This window comes from Cucurbita pepo, chromosome LG11 (genome assembly GCF_002806865.2).
Source record: "Cucurbita pepo subsp. pepo cultivar mu-cu-16 chromosome LG11, ASM280686v2, whole genome shotgun sequence".
Taxonomy (NCBI): Eukaryota; Viridiplantae; Streptophyta; class Magnoliopsida; order Cucurbitales; family Cucurbitaceae; genus Cucurbita; species Cucurbita pepo.
This window is the reverse complement of record NC_036648.1, coordinates 300,917-323,425: the sequence shown is the minus strand read 5'-3', so window position 1 is coordinate 323,425 and position 22,509 is coordinate 300,917. Positions and strand designations below refer to the sequence as shown.

Sequence of the window (22,509 nt, the reverse complement as noted above, 5' to 3'; positions counted from 1 at the left end):
ATTCCTATCAATACATCGGTTTTCAAGCATGACTTCTTGAACCGATCAAACATCCATCTTCTCCAGTCGAAAAACAATGACTTAGTCAGGAATAATACTACAAAGCAGCAAAAAGACAGTAGAACACGAGAAGCAACTAAGAACCAGTACAGAAGATTTCATTTCAAAATTTCAATATGGATAACACTTCTGAGATAAACGCATTTTACAGATATTCAAAGACAAAAAGAAGTGGCAAAGGGAAAGGAGGATTTGAATTTGAAGGAGCAGACCTGATGAAACTTAGAGGCAGCTGTCTGACAGGGGAGACCATTGAATGATGCTACCAGCAGCACAGAGAAGGCAGGTGGAAGGAGAAAGAAGAAGGCAAGTTGAAGGAGAAAGAAGAAGGCAAGTGACCAGTCCTCCTAATATAATCAGCCCTTTCAGACGTCCTTACAGATTTCTTATTCAGTTTTGCTTCTGCATTTGCACGTTTCTCTTCAGCTATTCTTCTGGTGGCTGCTAGTTTATCTGCCAGCTTCTCTTGTGCACCAGCTTTCAATTTCTCTGCCTTTTTCTGTTCATATAGCAAGAAAACATCTACAACTTTTTATAGGGTTCAATGTTGAAAGATGTTATAGATTTCATGCTCACTTCAAATTCAAGAAAGTAACCACTTTTCTAGTTGCTAAGGAACAGTCTAATGGAGCAGAGCAACGTTGATTGCTCTTTCTGGAAAGAATAGGCTACGGCTACTAGGGTTCAATTCAAAACGTCTCTGGATAATAGATGTTGACAGTTCTTTTTTTTCACCTTCGTTTCATTTGAACACGCTATAACATGTGACGTGACATTGTGAGATCTCACGTTGGTTGGAAAACAAAGTATTTCTTATAAGAGTGTAAAAATCTCTGTCTAGCAGACGCGCTTTAAAAATCTGGAGGAAAAGTCCAAAAGGAAAAACTCAAAGAGAACGATATCGGCTAGTAGTGAGCTTATATAACATGTGACGTGACATGGTGGATCTTTCGTTGGTGGAAAAACAAAGCATTTATCCATAAAGGTATGAAAATTTCTATCTAGCATACGCGTTTTAAAAACCTTGAGGAAAAGTCCGAAAAGAAAAACTCAAAGAGAACAATATCTACTAGCAGTAAGCTTAGGTTGTTAGAAAAAGCATTAGAGCCGGACACCAAGCGGTGTGCCAACTAGAACGCTCAACTCCAAAGAAGTAAATTGTGAAATCTCAGGCTGAAAGAGGAATGTGGAAACCTCTCACTTGGAATAACTGGCCATCTTTCAAATCTTAATCCAATCTTTCCATTTTCTCTCTTTGACACATCAAAAGAAAGCGTGTCAGGCAAGAGAACTTATGACATATACATTCAAGGAGATTTAGTCCAACTACAAAAACTATGACATGAAAAGACAGCAGATTTGGATCGAGCTCATTCTAAGTTTGGAAGAAAGTAAAAGTCTGGCTAAAGAAAGTACCTCCATTTTTCTCATTTTTGACTCAGCTTTCCTCTTCTCGCTGGTTTCCCATGCTTGTATCCTCACTTCTTCACGTTTAAACCTACAAATGCAAAACAATCAGCATATCATGAACATCCTAGTTAAATCTAGCATTTAAGGTTCTCCACATGCAGCGTAAGAATGATTGCGAAGGGGGAGAAGACATTCAATCATTTCAGGTTTCCATTTTTATTGTCTGAAAGAGTTATAAATCAAAATGGATTGCTGACTAAATATCTTGAACCTTAAAAATAGAACTCAAGTTATAAATCAGGCTAAACATGAAGGGCAAAGGCAAAACTAGAGGAGAAATGAAAAGGGCTCAAAGGGTCACCTTGCCATATGCTTGGCTCGTTCTGCTTCATCCCAGGCCATTGCTCTAGTTTCCATGGAGTACATCTGCACAGCCTGATCAGAGCTCTGGTTTCCAGCCACCACGGCAGTGGATGCACGGCCTATTTGACCATCTTCAATAGCTTGCATTTCACGGTGGGGCCTTGCTGGAGTGGAAGATCCAGAAGTCATAGGGCTCTGAAGCACAGGGGTGGTGGCTCTAACCGGGGTAGCCGTCCTTGAAGGCTCCTGACTTGCTATGGGAGTCATCTCTGTTCCCATGTCCCTAACACACACAGACCTAACCACCGTCTTGCAGTTCTCCAATGGCTTATTGATTCTCCAAACGGGTTCATCGCATTCCACCCTCTTTGTTTCTGCTTCACTTTGACTACACATAGCAGAAGCAAAGCCTTGATTTTCTTCTTGCCCTTCGCTCCTTTTGTCTCCACCGCTCAAATAGTCATGATCCTGTTGTGGCAAAGCAGCTATAAGCCGCAAGTCATCAGCATTCGAGTTTCTATACTTGATTTTAGACTCCCCCTTTTCTCCTCCTTTCGGCAACCCAAAAATCCATTTCTGTGCATCGTCCCACTTCGATGGAGTTGATTTGGCATTGGCTACCCGGCGTTGAAAACTGCTATTAACTCCGTTTCCTCTTTGAAACTCAAAACCCATAGCCATTTCATGTTTTGATCCGTTGTTGTCATACCCATTCTCCACTCCCCCCCTCATTATTGTTTAAAAAAAAGCTCTCTCAGTCGCTCACTCTCTCACAGACATAATATCAAATAGGTGGCGTGCATGCTTCAAGGATCACTCAAAAACACCGAACCCCAACTTCAAATGCGCCAAAAACAGATCTATATCCCATAAACATCCGCAGAAACAGCTCAATGATAAGAAGTTAAAAGTTGGGTTCGCATTCAGAAGACGAATGAGGAAACGAAAGCAATAAAACCCGACAAGAAATAGAACCTCGCCATGACTGAATGCTGAAACTTACGTGACTCAGCTCAAGAGTAAAGAAGAGTGGTGTTTTCATAGCAGAGAGCCTCAGAATTGCAGGGAAATTAATGGAAGAGAGTACGAATGTAATGATTTGGAGAAGCAGAAGCTGCTGCTGCCGCTGCTGCAAGAGTATGACCAGATTAACTTCACAACATTGAAGAGAGAATCCAAAGGGGGGCGGTGGGTTTGGTATGAAAGAGCTAAATTCCATGGCAACTGGTAAATTTAAAGCATTCAAAAGCTGAGAGTTGCAGCAGATCTACAGTGGAGAGAATTAAAAAAGAAAAGAGAGATTGGTTGGGAGTAGAGACAAACCAGCATATACGTGGCAACTTGAAAACTAATTCCAAAATAATTAATCCCACCTTAATCCCCAAACATTCAAAATGACTATTTTAGCCCTTGAATTTATTTTTAGATTTATTATATTTCATTCATTAAAGTTTTTAAAACTTCCTATTTCGTTGATTAATTTTTTTGGTCCTACCCTTAACAAATTAATGACATACATTAAAATTCAAGTACGTAAACATTTAAACAAATTGATACTAAGATTAGAGACTGAAGTTCGACATTTTAAAACTTTAGGGCCCAAAATGAAATAAATTTAAAAGTTTAAACGTTAATTTTTTTAAAAAAAAAATTATAAATCTTATAAAATATGTGGTTTTTTTAGATTTTATTAGGAATGAAAATTATTACAATGATAATAATAATTTGAAGGCTATTAAAAGAAATAATAAATTAATAAAAGAAAATGGATTTGCGTGGGAATTGATGGGCTTTTTCACTGAGCAATTCACATGGGGGAGCATAGCAAGGCAGTCGTCAGAATCTATCCCGCTCCCATGAAAGAATTCTTGAAAGCCATAAAAAAAAAAACTAAGTATATAAAAAGAAAAGCAAGCGTCGGATTTCAATAAATTATTGAAATCAATTAAAACAAGTACAATTCACATTATCCTGAAAATATTTTAAAATCATCGTCGAAACCCCAATATAACTTTTTTTTTTAAATATATTACCGTTGGACAGAAATCAAATTGGTTAAAAATATATTACCGTTGGACATGATCTAAATAGTAACTTTATTTAAATTATTAAAACTGATAAATTGGTTAAAATTCGATTTCAATCACTTTTAAGGCCTTCAGAATAAAAATTCCAATTTCTCACTAAAAAAGAAATGCGAAGCGTTGCAAGAATAATGTTCCCATTTTCCAAAAATGGCATAAAGCTAACTGTAAAAATGGCCCATTAGATAAGTAGGGTTATCGAATGATCCAAGGGATGTGGGCCCAATAAAGGTGGGTTGAGCCCAAAGGATAAGGTTTGTTGTATTGGACCCGTTTGATCCAATTTGTTGAGTTTACTCATTAACCAAGAATATATATATATATATATTTGAATACTTGGTCAAATCTAAAAAACCAAATTTTTTTTTTTTACAAACTTAGCTTGAATTTTAAAATATTTGTAAAAAGTAGACAATAAATAAATAAATAAATAAATAAATAAAAAAGAACAACGAGCGAAAATAGTATCTATAAACTTAATTTTTAAATACTAAGACTAAAAAACAAATGGTTATAAAACGGAGACATAACTATTGACCGTACAGTTGCCACCTACTAGTAATATAAATTTCTTAAAAGGAAAAGATGGCAGCATGTTGGGCAGTCTGAGTGCCAAGAATGATAATTGAGAGTAGATTGAAGGTGGGGTACCTTGAGTTATGGCTCTTTTTTTCTTTATCTTCTCTTTTCACATGGGGAAGATGGACTCACATTGGATGTTTGTACTGCAATTAGGTTAGGAGTAATAAATGATATTGAGACAGTGTGAGACATACTTGACCCAGTTTTACTACCAGCAGCATGAGCAAGCAGACAGCACTGCCGCACCAGCAAGCAGCTTGACCGAGTCAAATATCTTTCAATTCTACAAAACTTCTGTCAATGATTGAAACCTGAAAAGATTAGAAAGACAGAGAGAGAAACAAATGTTAGCATCAGAGAATTGAGTTATTTTGTGGCATCAATTAGTAGTCAAATGAGATTGAGATGAACAGAACAAGCCAAATCAGAGGTAACTTTTGAATAGAGTTGGTTATACTTTACAATATGGAAATGAATATGAATGAGAGGCTTTATATTTAACACTGCTTCTGAGCACTTGAATCAAATAAGAATAATCAACAAGAATGTGGCAACTGGAGCAAACTATCACTGAAGAAATGAAATCCCTACGGCCTCTCTCAAGTAAATATCAGCCCTAAACAACAATCAGAAAACAAGAGGAAGAAAAAAAAAAGAACTTTACATTTACGTCACCAACACCTCGTGGCATTTATTATACATTAAACTGGATTTTGATTGAAACCAAGTGAGAATTATCCAGACTAGCCCCGTGGAACAAGGTCTTTTGGTTAAATATGTGTGGTAGTGAGCTCTGGTTGTCTGAGGAAGAAGATGGGAAGGATGGACAAGCATGGGCGCTACATTAAAATCACATTATACTGCAGTTGCATTTGGATTCCAACTTCGGAGGTTTGGTGCTGTCCACTTGGTTAGGAAGACCTACGTTTTGAATGGTGGACTCGTCAGTGTTCTCGTCATTTTCCGTCTTAGCAATAGGGGGCTTTGTACTCATTTCGACACGCCGCTGTCTGGGTTTTTGTGATTTCATAACCCGTTTGCCGCCTGTTCTATGGCGCAGATCACCTCTGTTAGGGTAAGATTTCCCCAAAATGGTAACCATGGGTCGTGAGGCTTCCAATGTAACCTCATTTTCCTTTTCCTTTTCCTTTTCGATTGCTATGGTAGCAGCTGAGTAGGCTAGATCATGAACAATGGAGCTACAGAAAAGTATTGTATCTGTTGCCTCTTCCAGTGTCAAGCTTCTTCCCACCTTTGTTCTGCCCTGATAATCAACAATTACTGTCGATCCTTCTGCCAAACAGAAAGTTGTCAGGGAATGGAGAGCTTGAAAATTCAACAAAAGCAGGTTCAAAGTAATTTTAGATGAGGACATGATTAAAAACCAGGATTGTCTCAAATAATTTCAAGATCGCAGTATTAAAGAAATTTAGGAACTTATAAGCGATGCGAGGAGAGAGAATTGAAAGAATAGCATATACTTCACCATCTAAGAAACTTTCATACCGAGGATGCCATCAGATTTTTCAGTATTAATAACAGATGGTGCTAGATCTTGGTCGGGCCCGCTAGGAACTGCAGATTCCTCCAGGGGAATGCTTGGTATTATTGATAAATCATTCTGTGAACCTGGACCTATCACCTCAGCTATTTGTGCTGCTTCTGTTTCTGATATTGTTGTCATTGGATGAGTGGGTAGCTCTGTATGTTCGTCTTCAAACACATCACCATCCAGTATGTTGTGTCCCTCCAATCTGGAACAGTCGAAAGTTGTAACGGATGCGTCCTTATCTGAGACACTCCTACCACCTGATGTGTCTTCCCTGTTGACATACGAAGCAAAATTAACCATTTTGGAAATAATGGCTCCAAAAAAAAAAAAAAAAAAAAAAAAAAAAAAAAAAANGAGGGCATACCTCGACGATCCTGAGGTACAATTGTCCAGTCTCCTACATTTGTCGCATTCAAGTTTATCCTCCTCTACAGCAGCTGCCACAATTGAAGAGGCATCATCTGACTCGGCATTTTCGGAAGCGAATTCAGGTTTCTGAGAAGACATAGTAGTTCCCTGGCTTGAAAAGCCCTCTAAAGTGGCCACATAAAAATCCACATTTTCCTCTTGCTTACAGGTTTCAAAGCTTGATATAGGATGGGCATTGGCAGGTGTTCCAGTAGAAGCTACCTCAGAGCAATGAGATTTCACGCTAACTTCACATTTTTTGTTCTCCAAGTCCCCTTTCCTTGAACTTAGCTGTCGTTGCATTCGCCCTTCAATCTGTCTGGATGAGCTAAAATCAGCTGACGATGATGCAGAGAAACTGCTGTGTCCAATAGAGCTTCTCAAACTGCTCATGCTATCCCTTGCAAAAGATAGATCATCATAAGATATAGTACTTGCAGTAAAAGTTCTTCCTTGGACAACAGGGCCCTTACTGCTGCTTGACCTCTTTAACAATATAGAAATGCCAGCACCTTCTGATGAATCAAATCTCAAAGTTTGATAGTCGTTTTGCTGAAGAGGTTGCTGACATCCAGATTCAGTGTTAGGCTGGCTCCCATTAACAGCTAATTGGCCCATCTCCAAATGGTTGGTAAGGCTATGCTGACTTTCCTCCACTGGTGTTTCTGAGGGGAAGTTTTCTTCCAGGTAACTTGGGCCTTGTTCAGGATAAGATGCTTGATCCTGCTCAATATTGCCCACGGACATAGAAATCCTAGATTCACCAAAATCAGTGGCTAGGGAAGAGTCGGGAGAAATCAGCAGGGAATCCACCCTATTGAATGGCTTATCTGCTTCATATTTTACTGAAGACAACCCAGACAAGCTTTCAGTAACTGAAGTCGTATTATTCGAAATGGCCATGCCAATATCTTTCTCTTCCCTGCTACATTCTGGACAACAATTAAGAGTATTTTCCTCTGAGTCAATAACACGATACCTGCAACCACATCTGGAACACACAAAAGTATCTTCAAGGCAAACAACCTCTGAAAAATCACCCCCCTGGACATGAGAAGAGTCAGAAGTGGAAATTATATCTGGGATAACAGCTTCGTAACTGCTATCTCCGGTGACAACTGGATCACAGCCGAGTGCAGGGCCACGGCCACTATCAAGTGACTTAATAACATGAATGGGATCTTCATCAACAATGTCCATCTTATCGAAGGCGAATATTTCTTCGTGACTGTCATGATACGGCATTTTCTCACATTCATTGGTCGTATCATACTGGTTGTGGTCACTCCCTTCTGTATCAAGTGCAATACAAGTACCGTGATCAGAACTTGCATTACTGCTGGTTGTGACCGAGGAGTTCCTAGAAATCAGACGGTGGGCAGAACTTGCCTTGCCCGTGTAAAAAGTGGTGCTGGGGACACTTGATAAAAGTGGCCTAAACATATTCGGGCTTTTTCGATCCTGAAGAAAAACCAAGTGCATCAGTACCATTAAATGACATGTGAACTCCAGTGAACTATAAAAGCACAAAAAGATATGGGATAATTTGGCAAGTCAATGCAGATTGAAATTGAAGTTGAAATATCCTTATATTTTCTTCCAAATCCAAATCTTTCTTAACTGTTTACTAACATTAACTTACTTGGGGAATAGCACCATAAACAAACAATCAACTGTACTTGCAGCAAATTTTCACACTTAATAAAGAAGTTCAATGTATTTTTTCAGTTTCTAAAACTGTTGATACGATAACCATGCCAAATTTCAAATATTACTATTAAAATAGTCCCACCCAATAAGAGTAGAGTACATCACGTGAATGTAAAAATTAATCCGAGAAAATGAAAACAAATTTACAGCTTATTTATACCAAAATGTGAGTTCCAGGCATAAGAAATAATACGATTCAGAAACTAAAAAAATAAAATGCATACCAACTGCCGAATCGTGGAATCGAGAGATCTTTTAGGAGCAGAACTAGAAGAAACAATTCTGTGTTTCTTGGAGAGGGCCAGAGCTTTGTTATTTGAAAGTGAAATCCCTCCTTTTGACAATGAATTATCTAAAGTGCTAATAGGAATTGACTGCAAGGAGTCTAAATCGTCATCACCAGATGAGGCAATAGAACCTCTGCTGTAAGAGCTATAATGATCTCGATCGTGACTATGAGGTGAGGTGATGCTCCTAGAAGCAGTTGGAGACATTGATTGCCTGCCATATTTGTGTGCAAGGTCCCTACTGTTTCGGGAAGCTGGTGAGGATCCTCTAACATATGATGCTGGCCGATCAGCCAGAGATGTCCTGAGGTTAGGGGGAGGTTCAGAAGAAAAACCAGGAATATTGGTTTGCCATGCTCTTATTTTAGGTGAGGCAGAATTTCCTCTGACTGACTTTACGGGTGAAGTTCCCCTTGTCCCAGATATAACAGCTGCTCCACTGGACCCCGTGCTCAACCTCCTAGGTGTTGGGGTGGAAGACCTTGGCACAGATGTTGATGGCATACTTGGAGGAGGTGAAGATCTTCTTGTAGGGGTAGTTGATCTTCTGGATGGTGTAGCATGACGTAGACTCGGAGTTGGGCTGGAATGTGGGGCTGACAGTTGCCTTCCTCGCAATTGAGGCACACTGTTTGCTGACCTGGGAGATGGGCTTAAACGATTAGGACTTGGACTACCCCTACTCGTACTGCTTCTGTGACTTTTTTCCATCTATAAAAACAATACGCTTCAGTGTTTCAACAAAGGAAGTACAGAACATCAAATAGCTCACTTGTAAAAACAACGTCTAGAGACTGTATCCAACATGATCACGACACAATTATATACCATACAAACAGTTTAATCACACATACCGTGGATGATCTTGATATGGAAATGGGTTGGCTACGAGGTCGCCCCCTGCTTGCAATAGTAACTGGAGGTGGCTCATCGTCCAATGAGGGGAACAGGGGGGTGTCGGGAGGTGTTAACAACCTTGAAATTTATAATACAGAATAATTTGTGAGAACAAGGGATCGATCCTTTAGCTTCAAACAACAATATGATAAATAAGTAGCAACAGTCTACCGTTAAATGAGTACTCTTTCAACCATCAAAAAAATCTTACAAGCAAGTTTGGCAAAAAGTAAATGGGTAATCCGCCACAGAAATAAATTAGTAAGAATTTATATGGACCAAACATATAGACATACAAGGGGTCTTAAAATTATATCCAGAAACAGGAATAAGGCCACTAACCAGTCATAGTCGTTTTTATCCGTTTCTGCATTAATAAGCATGTCACTATTCTCTCCACGAACAGGAACCGAGATACCAAGCTTCAAATCTGGAAAGTGCCTCAATTTTGTAGCTGCAGAAACAATTGAATAGTTTATGAAGGGTGCACGATTGAAAGCCAAACATTTGGCAGAACAAAATGCTTAAATAATAAAATTTAGCCTGTAATTACAAAATGAGTCCTCGAAGTCCTCCGCGGACTGAAGCAGGAAATCATCTCTTTCTCGAGTCTGCATTTCATTGAACAAAGCCAGATCGTCATCTTTCTCTCTTATGCGCGCACCACTCTCAAAGCTGTGGCCTCGCTTATGATTGCTGCCTCTGGGCTCACTACCAGGAGAGCTCCGCAATGCTGGAGAAGGAGGCATGATAATCCACCCAACAGCAGCCTAACCTTGTTACTTCAGCTTATCCACATGGCTCAAAGAACGACAATCAATTACCTAAATCAGCAACATATGATATTTCCTGCGCAGTCAAGGAAAACGTGTTTATTGTTAGCCGATTAAATGTTCCATCCAAACAAGCAACGAATACCCATCGTCTTAAATACACGTAATTAACTTAATTCCACCCGGACCGTCCAAGTCAAACAGAGACCAAATCTTCCCGGACAAATGCTCGAATGCATACATTAAAAAATGCGTGGAGGTCAAAAATTAACACAAAACACAAAACATCCGAGTATCGGAATTCAAAGCCCAGTTGATAAGCCAACAATTTCAGATCCTTGCCATGTAATGCGACCTTTAAACCCTAGTCTCGATAAAAAGATCCCGGCATTAACAGCAGCAAAGTATAAAGCACTAGTTACTCAAAATCCACCCTCTATACCCAACAAAAATCAAATGAAGTTAGGATTATAAGCCATAATTCTTCGTCTGAAATAGAAACCGGAAGTGGACGACTTACTGAATTTCTCCAGGTTAAAAAGTACATGAAGATAGTGAAGTAGGCAGCTAGCTGAGTTTAAGATCTCAAAATCAGCCCTGTGAAGCTGAGAAGGCAATTGGTAAATATACGGACTGTCGACGCCCAGATCTACAGCGTTGGTGACGATATAGATCGGAGAAGATAGAGATCGGCCATGAATCAACGATGCTTAAAACAAATTTACAACATTCTCTCAGGAGCGACGAAAATAACTGAAGAGAGTAGAGAGTGAAAACTATGGCAAGTAACTAACCTCTGTAATCTCGTTTAGATTAGCTTCTTTCCCCGGCTGCAAGCTTTCGTTTTCCTTTCGCTTCCTCAGTTCCTCTTTTTGCTGCTGCGACATTTTCTTTTTTTTTTTTTTTTTTTTTTTTTTTTTTTTTTTTTTTTTTTTTTTNTTTTTTCCCGAATTCTTCATTTTTACGATAATGCCACTCGTTCTAGATTTCCAACATCCCTCCCCCTAACAATTATAGATAATACATTCAAATAAATTTTATATAATATAGTTTTGCTTTTGCAATTTATCCACATGAAATTATCTCTATTAACATTTTTATTCTACACAAATATATGTATATATAATTGCTACACCTAAAAATAATTACCGGTCCTTTCAACTTTATTTTATCTGAATAATAATAATTTACCAAAAACTATATGTTCACCATTTTTTACATAAATCACTGGGCGGTGGGGGTTTAGTTTCCCTTTATATTTTATTTCCACCTTGGAAAGTAATAATTCCGTTGCACTTTATAATTGGCAGCAAGGCTTTAATTTCAATCCATCTCCACTTTATAAAAAAATTATTTTTTTTTCCAGCCACCTTATGAAATGACATGATTTATTCGTGGCTTTTCATATCAAATTATTGTATTTTATAATTACAAAATAGAAAATCTCGTTTTTCAAATATAAATAATTAAATAATATATACCCGCCTTACATTTTTCAATAATTATTGAAATTATGGCTGACATTGTATTTAAAAAAAAAAAAATTTAAGGTTAATATTGTAATTTCCGAAATTCAACCAAATGAAAATGATGCACTAAACCATAACTGTACTATTCGTTCTTTTGGATTTCTTCATTTTACAATAATTTAATTATATCATTTCTAACTTTAAAAAGTAATTAATTCAAACAAAAGGTAATAATCGTTACCTTATTTTTTTAATTCTTTCAATTTAAAATATTATAATATATGTGGAAGTTTAGATTCAATATTAATTTCTTTTATATAAAAAAAAATACTTTAGTCGTTAGTTATCAATAATATGTTTCATCAACCGCATAAACAATAAATATATATATATATATATATTATATATATATATATAACCAAGGGCAGCTTTAACTTTATTTTATTTGAAGGTTGGGGAAGTGGGGTTTGGAAAGGGATTAAGGAACTAATATGGGTCAACCTAGCAACTATATTAGGATAAACAACGAATCTGTTAGCTGCAAATAAAAAATTTTAAACCAATTAAATCGAATTAAAAATTGCAACAAATAGAAATAATTATATATATATATAAAAGTGTAAAATGATGTCGTTTTAATTGGTAGGTGCTCACTCGAGACTTGCAGTAAAGATTTTTATTGCAATCATCGTCGAACTGTTGCTTTCCCATCTAACATCACATAAGTATATTTTAATGCTCGTTTGACGTTTTTTCCCCATTTTTAAAATTATTTTATTTCATTTTTCATGTATTTAAAGGATTTATATTTATTTTATTTTATTGTTTTGTTTTATTCTTCTCCCCTACTATACCAATTTACAATATTCAAATAATATGGTTCATTTCACATTGTACCAAATGAATGTGCAGCAATGATATGTTGTTGGTGGATGGGACAATTATAAAATGGTACCTTCATGTTAATTTTGTGCGAATTAATTATATGACTTAATATTAGTATTTAGCTTATAATTTATTGTAAAATAATTATTTGATTTTATGTAACTTTCTTTAATAAAAATTTATTTATTTACAACAAAAGTTTAAAGAGAGGAGAGAAAAAAAAAAACAAAGAAAATTGGGAAATACCTACTGGAAGTGGAGAGTTAAGACGTCATAAATGCAATGAAAAGACAGTTCAAACAATTGGGTACAGAAACAACGACGGCCACTCTACAACCTCAAATGTGACGAATTTTATCTATTAATAAATATTATTTTATATTTTAAAAACCCGTATAGAAAAAAGGAAAAAAAAAAAAAAAAAAGGTTTTACAATGACCCCTCGGGCAACGGAACGCGACATATCCCCCGCCTTTTTCCGTTCACACGTGTGGCCCGTTTCTGCCCGTTGACACTGGCCTCTTGAGAGTCAGTGCATCAGCGTGCATTTTGTGGGATTAGGTAAAAAGCTGAGGTTAAAAGTACAAAAAGTAGATTTTCCATCGGATCCTCCAATCAATTATGGAATGCATTTAATTTTTACTGAAGTAATTATAATTGAGTCTATTATTATTTATTTAAAACAAGAAAATGGTGAACATAAATATTGTTGTATAGTTTTTAGTGTATATATTTAATTAAATTATATGTTTGGTTGGATAATTGTGTCTATAAAATAATGGTTAATCAATAATTTAGAGCGACATCAATGATTAGTACAAGTGGAGCATGATTGACGAACATTTCATAATACAATAAAGTTGATATTATTTACATTGATATCTTTTATACTTCCCATAATTAAATGATCAATTCAATTTTGTATTTTTTTTTAATAATAAATTGGGTTATCCCACCAAATGGATGTACCATATATTTGTATTATTTGTATTAATAAAAAGGACAAAACCTTTTAACTATTTAAAAAAAAAAACAATTAATTAAATCGACCACTTTTTTTCTCTCAAGAAAATAGTAAAGGTAAATATTAAAAATATAAATTAATCTATGGATAATAGACTACAAAAATAATTAATAATTTTAATCCTATGCAACTAACGAATATAGTTTAATTTTGTATATAATATAATATTATTTTTAAAATTTTAAACAGGTCAAAATAGTATATTAGACAGAGTATCATGTATTTTTTGAAGTTAAAAAATCGAAAGTTTATTTATTTATTTATTTTACTTATTTTACAAATATTGAAAATTGAGACATTAAAAAAGCTATAAAAAAAAAAAGAAGTTAAAAGAGGCCATTGAAAATAGCCCAGCACTGCAAGTTGGGCTGGCCCACAGACCAAGCAATAAACTCGTTGCTCTAGTCGGAAATTTTCGGCTTTCATTTCGAAGACGACGGCTGGCGCGCAAGCTGAGAACTTAATTTCACGGCGGGTACCGGGATTCACCGCAACGGAGAGCTCACATGTTGGGGGCGCAAAGAATTCGATCTTCATCTGCTATCTCTTCCACGATTCGTTATCTGCAACTATGGAATAGAGGAGTTTCTGTTCGCAACCATACTCTATCTTCCTCCACAGCTAGCTCTATCAAAGAAGGTTTACTCGATCTTCAGGAGGTTGAGACGATTCTGAATAACGTGAAGGCAGACGATGTGAGAGTGATACCAGTCCGTAAAGACTGTGATTGGGCTGATTACATGGTGTTCGCCACTGGTAGGTCTACCTGGCATGTTAAGAACATTGCTCAAGCCCTAATTTACAAGGTATGTTTCTTCTTCTACATTTCTTTCTGGTTTTATTGTTCGGATGTTCCAATTAGATTCCCGAGCAGATGAATTCGAAGAAGAGATGTTTCTGATTATTGTGGCTTAATACGTGATCACGTTTTGTTTGAATCGACAGGTCAAGCAAAAGCAGAAAGGTGCTAGACAGTTAGTACTCCCCAGTGTGGAAGGGCAAGAGGACGGAAAGTGGATTGTCATCGACTCTGGTCCGTGCTACTCTCTTTAACGACTATCATACATGTTCTTATTCTTATTCTTGAACTCTGTAGAAAATTTTCTTGCAGATAAACCAACTGTCACTATTTTTCTAGCATACTCGTAAACAAAATTCTACGAACTAATTCGATCCACACGTTTTTGAGTGTCGATTCTTCTGCATCTTAGCTCTCTCTACGCGGCATTGCAACAGAGTTTATACTATGATACAACGTCTCAAATTAGTTATTGTTCGTCAAACTAGTCATTCGTCCACAAGCTTTTCTAGAAATGATAATGCAAATGAAAATTATTGTAATATTCGATGATTTTTCTTTTGCCTTAGGCTTGTCTTAATAATTTATTCATCTATATGCATGCTATGTCTTTTGAATAGTTCTTAATGTTTTCTCCTAATTGCGCTTATCATCTATCTTGTAGTAGCCAACATGAGCTTAGCTTAATGATAAGTGAGATCACAGGTTCAAGTCTCCATGCCTCACATTGGTCGTACTTAATTTTTTTTTTTTTTATCAACAATAATTTCTTTCAGGTAAAGTAGTTGTTCACGCCCTTGATGAGAATGCCAGAACTTATTACAATCTGGAGAGCCTTTGGTCCGCTGATACACCGCAAGATGATTCTTCTCAGGTGATTCTTGTTGCTTTTACCCTTTATAGAAAAACAGAGGGGAAGAACGTCATTTTTTTTTTTGCGCTTCTTTTCACCCTTCTTCTATTTAGAAGTTAAAATCTAAGGAACATGAGATATCCTTTCTTGTGGTATATCTGCATTTCAAGCCTCAGATAGGTGGTTGAATGGGTAGATAGGCTCACTTAGAGGGGATGAATGTACCCTGGTAATTTCGTTTTAGAGGCACAGACAAGATTGTGGTTGGTAGTCTACATTTTAGCTACGTTTGTGATGAAGTGCTGAATCATGCTTGAATGTGAAAAGTTTCAAAATAATATATTTGAATAAAAAGTGTAAAAACTTACAATATTAATTAAGAAAATTCGAAGATTGAATGTTGAAACCTTTTTAAAAAATGTTTTTAAAAGTATTTTTACCATTTGAGGATGGTCTTGGCTGGATCTCCTCTCTTTAGTTTATTTGAGCCCCGGCTGTGGCTTGGGCTAAATCAAAATAGCATTATGAGAATAGGGAGATCAAGGTTGCAGATTCAGTGACAGTAAGAGTTTATTTGATCTTAGTACTAGACTAGGCGGAGTTATCATAAGGATTTCGCTCCTTACTCGATGAAAGCTCGGTTTTTTTTTACCCAGAAAGAGAATAGTAGGAATTTACAAACAGACCCTCACAATTTAGAATCGAGTTAAGTAAGACTAAACATTAAAGTGATGTGTGAAAATTTCTTTTGAAAATGTAAGAACAAACGAATGGTTAAGGACGTGTTTGAGAGATGTTTAAGATGGCAAAAGTGATTTTAATCATCTTAAAATCACTTCTAAACATTCTCTGAACTTCGTTCCTATAAGTTTGTGGGAGACCAGGACCAGGGATATTGTACCTTTTTTTGGAAGCATTTTGCTGATTACTGCAAAAAAATTTGACTGAAGAACCTGAACCAAACAAGAGTAAGATCGAACTCCCTTAACTAATGTCTTACTCCCTTCCTTGTGTGTAGGAATTGGACAGAGCTTTAGTGAAGATACGCCGGAAGAACAACTCCAAGAAACCAGCACAAAAGGTTCTTAACAAGTGAAAAAGCCCTCTTCAATGAAGATCTTACGCTCCTGTTCTGTTCTTTCCTTTATGTAGACTTCAAAAAAGGAAAAGAAGAAGAAGAAGAAGAAGAATGGTACAGATTCTTCAATGTTCTTGGGAATATCGATTTCCATCTTAATTCATGAGATTTTGTGACCTTATTTTATATCTTTTTTAAAATCAAGTTTATATTTACCCTTCTTAAAACAATTTTATTTACTTTTAACTTTGTTCTGCGGTCTCTCTGTCTTAGGGCCTTTTAATTCTTTCAGTATAGCCAAATTATGAAGATGAAAAGTAAGGTTCTCTTTGGGGATTAAAAAAATACTTTTTAACTCTTGTGAAAGTACTTTTAATTTTGTGACAATTTAATCTTTTAACTTTACATAACATTTTAGTTACTGGTATGACAAATATTGTTAAGATTTAATGATATTTCTTATTTATTTAGATGTTTATCTGTAAACTTAATAGGAACTAAATCTGTAGTAATCATAAAAGTTATATTTTTTATGTTATTTTTCACAAATTGTTATAAACTAAATTATTCATTTACGAATGCGGTTTATATGGAATTCAGTTTCAGGAATTTAATTTAATCGAATGGTTACAATTGTCAGACGGAAAAATTATTGGATAGGTTATTTAAGTAGTGGAAACAATTTTAACAAGAAGAGTTACGAAAATTAAATAAACATTTGTATAATTTTACGTATTTTGAATTAAATTATATATTTTTAATCCTCAACCAAATTGAAAAAAAAAAAGGTACATTTGTATTCTTATATATATATATATATATATATTATTTATTTATTTTGGAGAAAAAAATAGTTCCACTTAGAAAAGCAAATTAGGGAAAATGGTTCGGTTTAGGTTGGATAATGGTTGGGGGTTGGTGGAGAGCACTTTCACGTTCCGAAGTGCACGGTGACACAATCGCACTTTCGAAGGCAGCGGACTAGCGATTGTGCGGCACTCACTTTCCAGCGACAAGTGAGTTAAGCCAATTTGTTCTTGTGTCGCCTACGGCCAAGCGACGTACGGTCGAGCCTCTAGCCTCGGTTTTAAAAGAAGGTTTTAGAAAACGAGGAGAGAGCGAGATTTTTGAAAGAGAGATTTTAGAAAGAGACGTTATATAAGCAAGCAAGAGAAAGATAACAACGGCTTAGCATATATAACCTTGGGTAGGGAGAAGTTGACGACTAGTCATATCCCCCTATAGTACATTCTGGGCCATTTTAGTTCTGGCAGGCCTAGACATGATTTTCTTGAGGTGTCATACGCTCTAGAATTACAAAGGGAAAAACACTAGAATGAAAAGACATGACAAGGGTTTGGCTTGTCATGGGCATGCGGCCATGGGCAACAGGCCCTGGACAGGCATGACCGTGACATCCTCCCCCACCTAATTGGTTGACGTCCCCGTCAACCGACTACTTTCATACCTTGCGATGTGGGTGGCGGCGGAGTTCAGATCTTCGGCGCGTTCCCAGCTTGTTTCCTCTGTAGGGAGATTCTTCCATTTGACAAGGAATTCACGAATCGTCCGTACAGGTCTTCCTATCTTCCTAACCCTGTCGGCTAGGATCTCTTCCACTTCCTTTGTCTCTTTTTGTTTCAGATCGATGCTCGGTCTTGTGGTTGTATTTCGATGGTCGTCGTCTGGATCAGGGTGATAGGGCTTCAAGTTGCTCACATGAATGACGGGGTGAATTTTCATCCATGCGGGGAGTGCAACTCGGTAGGAGGTAGCCCCAATCTTTTTAAGGACTTCAACCGGGCCTTCGTATTTACGAACTAATCTCTGGTCCTTTCGGCTACGAAATCTGATCTGTTCTGGTCTCAGCTTGATAAGGACTTGATCTCCTGCACGGAAATGAAGGGGGCGACGCTTCTTGTCCGCCCATTTCTTCATATGCTTGGAAGCCTTCTCTAAATATGCTCGGGCTATATCTGTCGTCTGCTTCCATTCTCTTGTAAAGTTGTGAGCTTGAGGGTTTTTTCCTGCATAAGGATGATCAATAATATGGGGTAAGGCCGGTTGTCGTCCACTTACAATTTCAAAGGGACTCTTCCCCGTAGACGAGCTTGTTTGACAATTGAAGCAAAATTGGGCGACATCTAACAATTGTATCCAGTTCTTTTGGCGAGCGTCGACGAAGTGACGTAAGTATTCTTCGAGCAAGCAGTTGAACCGTTCTGTCTGTCCATCGGTTTGAGGGTGATAACTCGAGGAGATGTTCAAGGTTGTTCCCAAGAAAGCGAATAACTCAGTCCAGAATGTCCCAATAAATCTGCCATCCCTGTCACTGATGATGCTCGACGGAATGCCCCATAACTTTACAACGTGTTTGAAAAACAGTTGGGCTGTGAGTTCCGCCGAACATAATTTGGGAGTGGGGATGAACGTCGCATATTTTGAGAACCGGTCCACAATAACCAAGATGGCGTCATATTCCCCGACTTTTGGGAGGTGTGTTATGAAGTCCAGAGATACACTTTCCCAGGGTCTTGTTGGCACAGGTAGAGGTTCCAAGAGTCCAGAGACTTTGGCTTTCTCGACCTTATCCTGTTGGCAGATGAGGCACGTCTTGGTGTATTGCATGATGTCGTCTCGCATGTTTGGCCAGAAGTACCCCTTCTTTATTAGGGCGTATGTTCTTTGCCATCCCGGGTGTCCGGCCCATAAGGTGTCGTGACATTCTTGAATGAGCTTCTTCCTCAGTTCTCCCGTTCTTGGGACGTACAATCTGTTTCCTTTGGTTATCAGGAGGTCCCCCTCAACCCAAAACTGCCGTGTCTTTCCAGCCTTAGCTAGTTCGACAACGGCTTTGGCCGATGGGTCTTTGTGTAAATGTTCCTTGATGATGTCGCGCATCGATCCATCGATCTTACTTGAATGAATATGGGCTAACATGCACAGGGCCGCATGTTCGCCCTTCCGACTCAGCGCGTCGGCTGCTTGATTACTCTTTCCCGCTTTGTGTTCGAACTTGAAGTCGAATTCAGCCAACGACTCCTGCCACCGGGCTTGTTTTGCTGTTAATTTTGGTTGATCAAAGAAGTGGCAAGTGGCGCTGTTATCCGTCTTCACTACGAACTGCGATCCTAAGAGGTACTGTCTCCAGACTCGAAGGCAATGGACTACAGCCAGCATTTCTTTCTCGGAGACAGTGTATCTTCGTTCGGCATCGTTGAGCTTTCGACTTTCGTAAGCGATGGGGTGGCCTTCTTGAATAAGGACCCCACCGAGAGCAAAGTCGGAAGCATCGGTTTCCACTTCAAATGGCTTTGTGACGTCAACCAACCCGAGGACAGGACCCCTCGTCATGGTTGTTTTCAGATTTTCAAAGGCCATTTGACAATCATTCGACCACGACCAAGGGTGGTCTTTCTTCAACAGCTCTGTCAATGGGGCGGCTCGTCGTGAAAACCCTTCGACGAACCGCCTATAGTAGTTGGCTAGTCCTAAGAAGGACCTCAACTCAGATACGGAAGTAGGAACCTTCCATTCTTGGATAGCTTTTATCTTGTCGCTATCCATACTGATTTGTCCACATCTGACGACATGTCCAAGGAAGTGGATGCATGTTTGTGCGAATGCACATTTCTCCTTCTTCACATACAGCTGGTTCTGCCGGAGCTTGTCAAACACTAACTTCAAGTGCACTTTGTGTTCCTCGAGGGTTGTGCTGTAAACAACAATGTCGTCGAGGTATACTATGACGAACTGATCCAGGTATTCGTAGAAAACCTGGTTCATCAACGTGCAGAACGTAGCTGGGGCGTTTGTCAAGCCAAAGGGCATTACTAGGAATTCGAAGGCCCCATATCTTGTTACGCACGTCGTCTTGGGTTCGTCCCCTTCGGCAATACGTACTTGATAATATCCCGATCGTAAGTCCAATTTCGTGAAGTACTTGGCCCCGTGAAGTTGGTCGAACAAGTCAGATATTATCGGCAGAGGATATTTGTTGCGTACTGTCACCTTGTTTAAGGCTCTATAGTCTATGCACAGACGCAACGTCCCATCCTTCTTCTTCTGGAATAGTACGGGGGCTCCATAAGGGGCCTTTGCCGGGCGAATGAATCCCGCCTTCAGCAACTCGTCTAGTTGTTTCCTCAATTCGGCTAGCTCGGGTGGAGCCATCCGGTATGCATTCTTTGCGGGCGGCTTAACCCCGGGGAGGAGTTCGATTTCGTGGTCAATGCCTCGACGAGGTGGTAGTGTTTGTGGTAGACTCTCTGGCATTATGTCGGTATAGCTGTCTAATACATCCTTGATTTCCTCTGGGACAGTCTCTTCGGTGGTTGCCTCTTCTATCAGTGGTATGGCCATGAAGGTAGGTTCCTCTCGTGCGAGTCCCCTTTTCAGCTGTATGGCCGAGATCATCCGAAGATTACCTGGTTGCTTGATGCTTGCAGGTATTACTGTGGGGTTACGGTCGGTGATCACCAAGCATTTTGCCAATGGCATTGGGATGACCTTGTGTTCTAGGAGGAACTCCATCCCAAGTACCACATCGAAGTCGTCCATGCGAACCACGACAAGGTCTAGCTCTCCAGTCCAATCCCCTATTTTGAAGGGGACTCCTTTGGAAACTCCCACAATAGGCAAGGCCTCGGAGTTGACAGCTTTCATTTTCCCCGGGTCTTTTCCTATGGTGAGTCCCAATCTTCTGGCTTCTTGATCAGCAATGAAGTTGTGGGTTGCTCCAGAGTCTATCAGAGTGCTCTTGCTCAGTCGAGAGTTTATGGTGGCATCTACGAACATAAGTCCTTTCTCTATTACCTCCTTCGGTTCAACTTTCCGTTGGAGGGCTGACAAGAATTTGAGTGCGCCCATTCGGGGGTTGTCGTGATCTTCTTTCTTGTCTAACAAAGTCTCGACCCTTGCCTCATTGCTCTCTTGAATGGACACCTGGAGTGCAGTGAGAGAGGCCCGATGAGGACAGTAGGAAACCTTGTGGGGGCCTTTACATAGTATGCATTGCAAAGGCGTCGTCGGGTGGTTCTTTTGATGGTAAGGCCCTCGAGATGTCCCCGCTTGATTGTTCTGAGGGGGTCTATCCGTCCATCCATTCGATCTGTTGGGGCTTCCATTTCGATGGCCTGGTGGTCGGTAGGGTTTGCCCCCATTGTTTGGGGCTGGTGTCGTTCTTCTTTGGGATCCTGCTTCGTTCCCACAGTCCACGAGTCTCTCGGCGCAGGCCATTGCGGCAGCTAGGGTTTGGACCCTGTTCTCATGTATCTTTGTTTTGGCCCACGGCTGTAGACCATTTATAAAGAAGAACACCTTGTCCTTCTCTGCTGTACCCCTGATATCCAGCATCAGGGTTGAGAATTGTCTGACGTAGTCCCGTATGTTTCCAGTGTGTTTCAGGGCTACTATTTTCTCCATTGCTATGTGTCCTGCATTTTCGGGGAGGAATTGTTCCCTCAACTCTCTCTTGAGGTCCTCCCATGAGTCGATGGTGCACAATCCATCCTCGATGTCTTGCACCTTCGTACGCCACCACAGTTTGGCGTCGTCTACGAGATACATCGCAGCTACAGTCACCTTCTTGTCGTCGGTACAAGCCGTTGTGGCTTTGAAGTACTGTTCGACGTCGAAGATGAAGTTCTCCAACTCTTTGGCGTCCCGATTCCCTTTGAAGGCTCTAGGGTCCGGGAACCTTAGTTTGTTGGATCCTCCACTAGTTTGTCCAGCCGTGACACCTTCCACGGCTTTCATGGTAACTTCAATTCGAGTGCTCATGGCGGCCATCCTTTCTTGGAGGTCGTCGACTGTTGATCTGAATTCATCAGCCAATCCATTGAACAAACTCATCATTGTGTTTTGTAGTACGTCGAACTCTTCGCCACGTCCCTCTTTGTGTGCGACAGAGCTATCCGGACTATCAGACGGTTTTGGGCTGCTCGTAGGAGCAACTCTTTCTTCGAGCGAGGTCACTCGAAACAACAGTTCTGCGATTGGCAACCCGTCTAGGCGGTTGCCCATTGCGTCGACTTGGACGACTTTCTCACTCAGTTCGGTCACCCGTGTTTCCAGGAAACGGAGGGTGTCAGGGACTTCTTTGAGGAACAGCATTTCCTCCTCTATTAGCGTAAGCCGGTCGGCTTGTGCTTTGGGTGTCGACTTTGTCGTCGACATGATCTCGGTCTGTATGACGTTACGGAGCTAACAAAGCTCTGATACCACGTGACACAATCGCACTTTCGAAGGCAGCGGACTAGCGATTGTGCGGCACT

General features: G+C 39.2%; 3 protein-coding genes across 5 annotated transcripts; 1 reads left to right on the top strand and 2 right to left on the bottom strand.

Moving 5' to 3' along the window:
* Positions 1 to 131: 131 nt before the first annotated feature.
* On the bottom strand, positions 132 to 3,132 carry LOC111805067 (remorin-like). Its single transcript, XM_023689937.1, has 3 exons — positions 1,832 to 3,132; positions 1,477 to 1,558; positions 132 to 559 (listed from the first exon to the last, which is right to left on the bottom strand). The coding sequence occupies exons 1-3, from the start codon at positions 2,563 to 2,565 to the stop codon at positions 323 to 325; spliced, it is 1,053 nt and encodes a 350-aa protein (XP_023545705.1). The 5' UTR covers positions 2,566 to 3,132; the 3' UTR covers positions 132 to 322.
* Positions 3,133 to 4,954: 1,822 nt separating this feature from the next.
* On the bottom strand, positions 4,955 to 11,043 carry LOC111805237 (flocculation protein FLO11). 3 transcript variants are annotated; one of them, XM_023690209.1, is made up of 9 exons: positions 10,921 to 11,043; positions 10,647 to 10,731; positions 9,907 to 10,202; positions 9,696 to 9,807; positions 9,311 to 9,431; positions 8,394 to 9,167; positions 6,416 to 7,920; positions 6,006 to 6,322; positions 4,955 to 5,792 (listed from the first exon to the last, which is right to left on the bottom strand). In XM_023690209.1, the coding sequence occupies exons 3-9, from the start codon at positions 10,100 to 10,102 to the stop codon at positions 5,350 to 5,352; spliced, it is 3,468 nt and encodes a 1,155-aa protein (XP_023545977.1). In that variant the 5' UTR covers positions 10,103 to 10,202; positions 10,647 to 10,731; positions 10,921 to 11,043; the 3' UTR covers positions 4,955 to 5,349. The 3 variants fall into 3 exon arrangements, with proteins under 3 accessions (XP_023545977.1, XP_023545976.1, XP_023545978.1); XM_023690208.1 differs by having other exon boundaries at positions 10,647 to 10,835; positions 10,921 to 11,021; XM_023690210.1 differs by lacking the exon at positions 10,647 to 10,731 and having other exon boundaries at positions 10,921 to 11,021.
* Positions 11,044 to 13,902: 2,859 nt separating this feature from the next.
* Positions 13,903 to 16,484, top strand: LOC111805236 (protein Iojap-related, mitochondrial). The gene is made up of 4 exons (XM_023690207.1): positions 13,903 to 14,310; positions 14,450 to 14,537; positions 15,080 to 15,177; positions 16,175 to 16,484. Exons 1-4 carry the CDS (start codon positions 14,011 to 14,013, stop codon positions 16,250 to 16,252), a joined length of 564 nt encoding a protein of 187 aa, XP_023545975.1. The 5' UTR covers positions 13,903 to 14,010; the 3' UTR covers positions 16,253 to 16,484.
* The last annotated feature ends 6,025 nt before the right edge of the window (positions 16,485 to 22,509 follow it).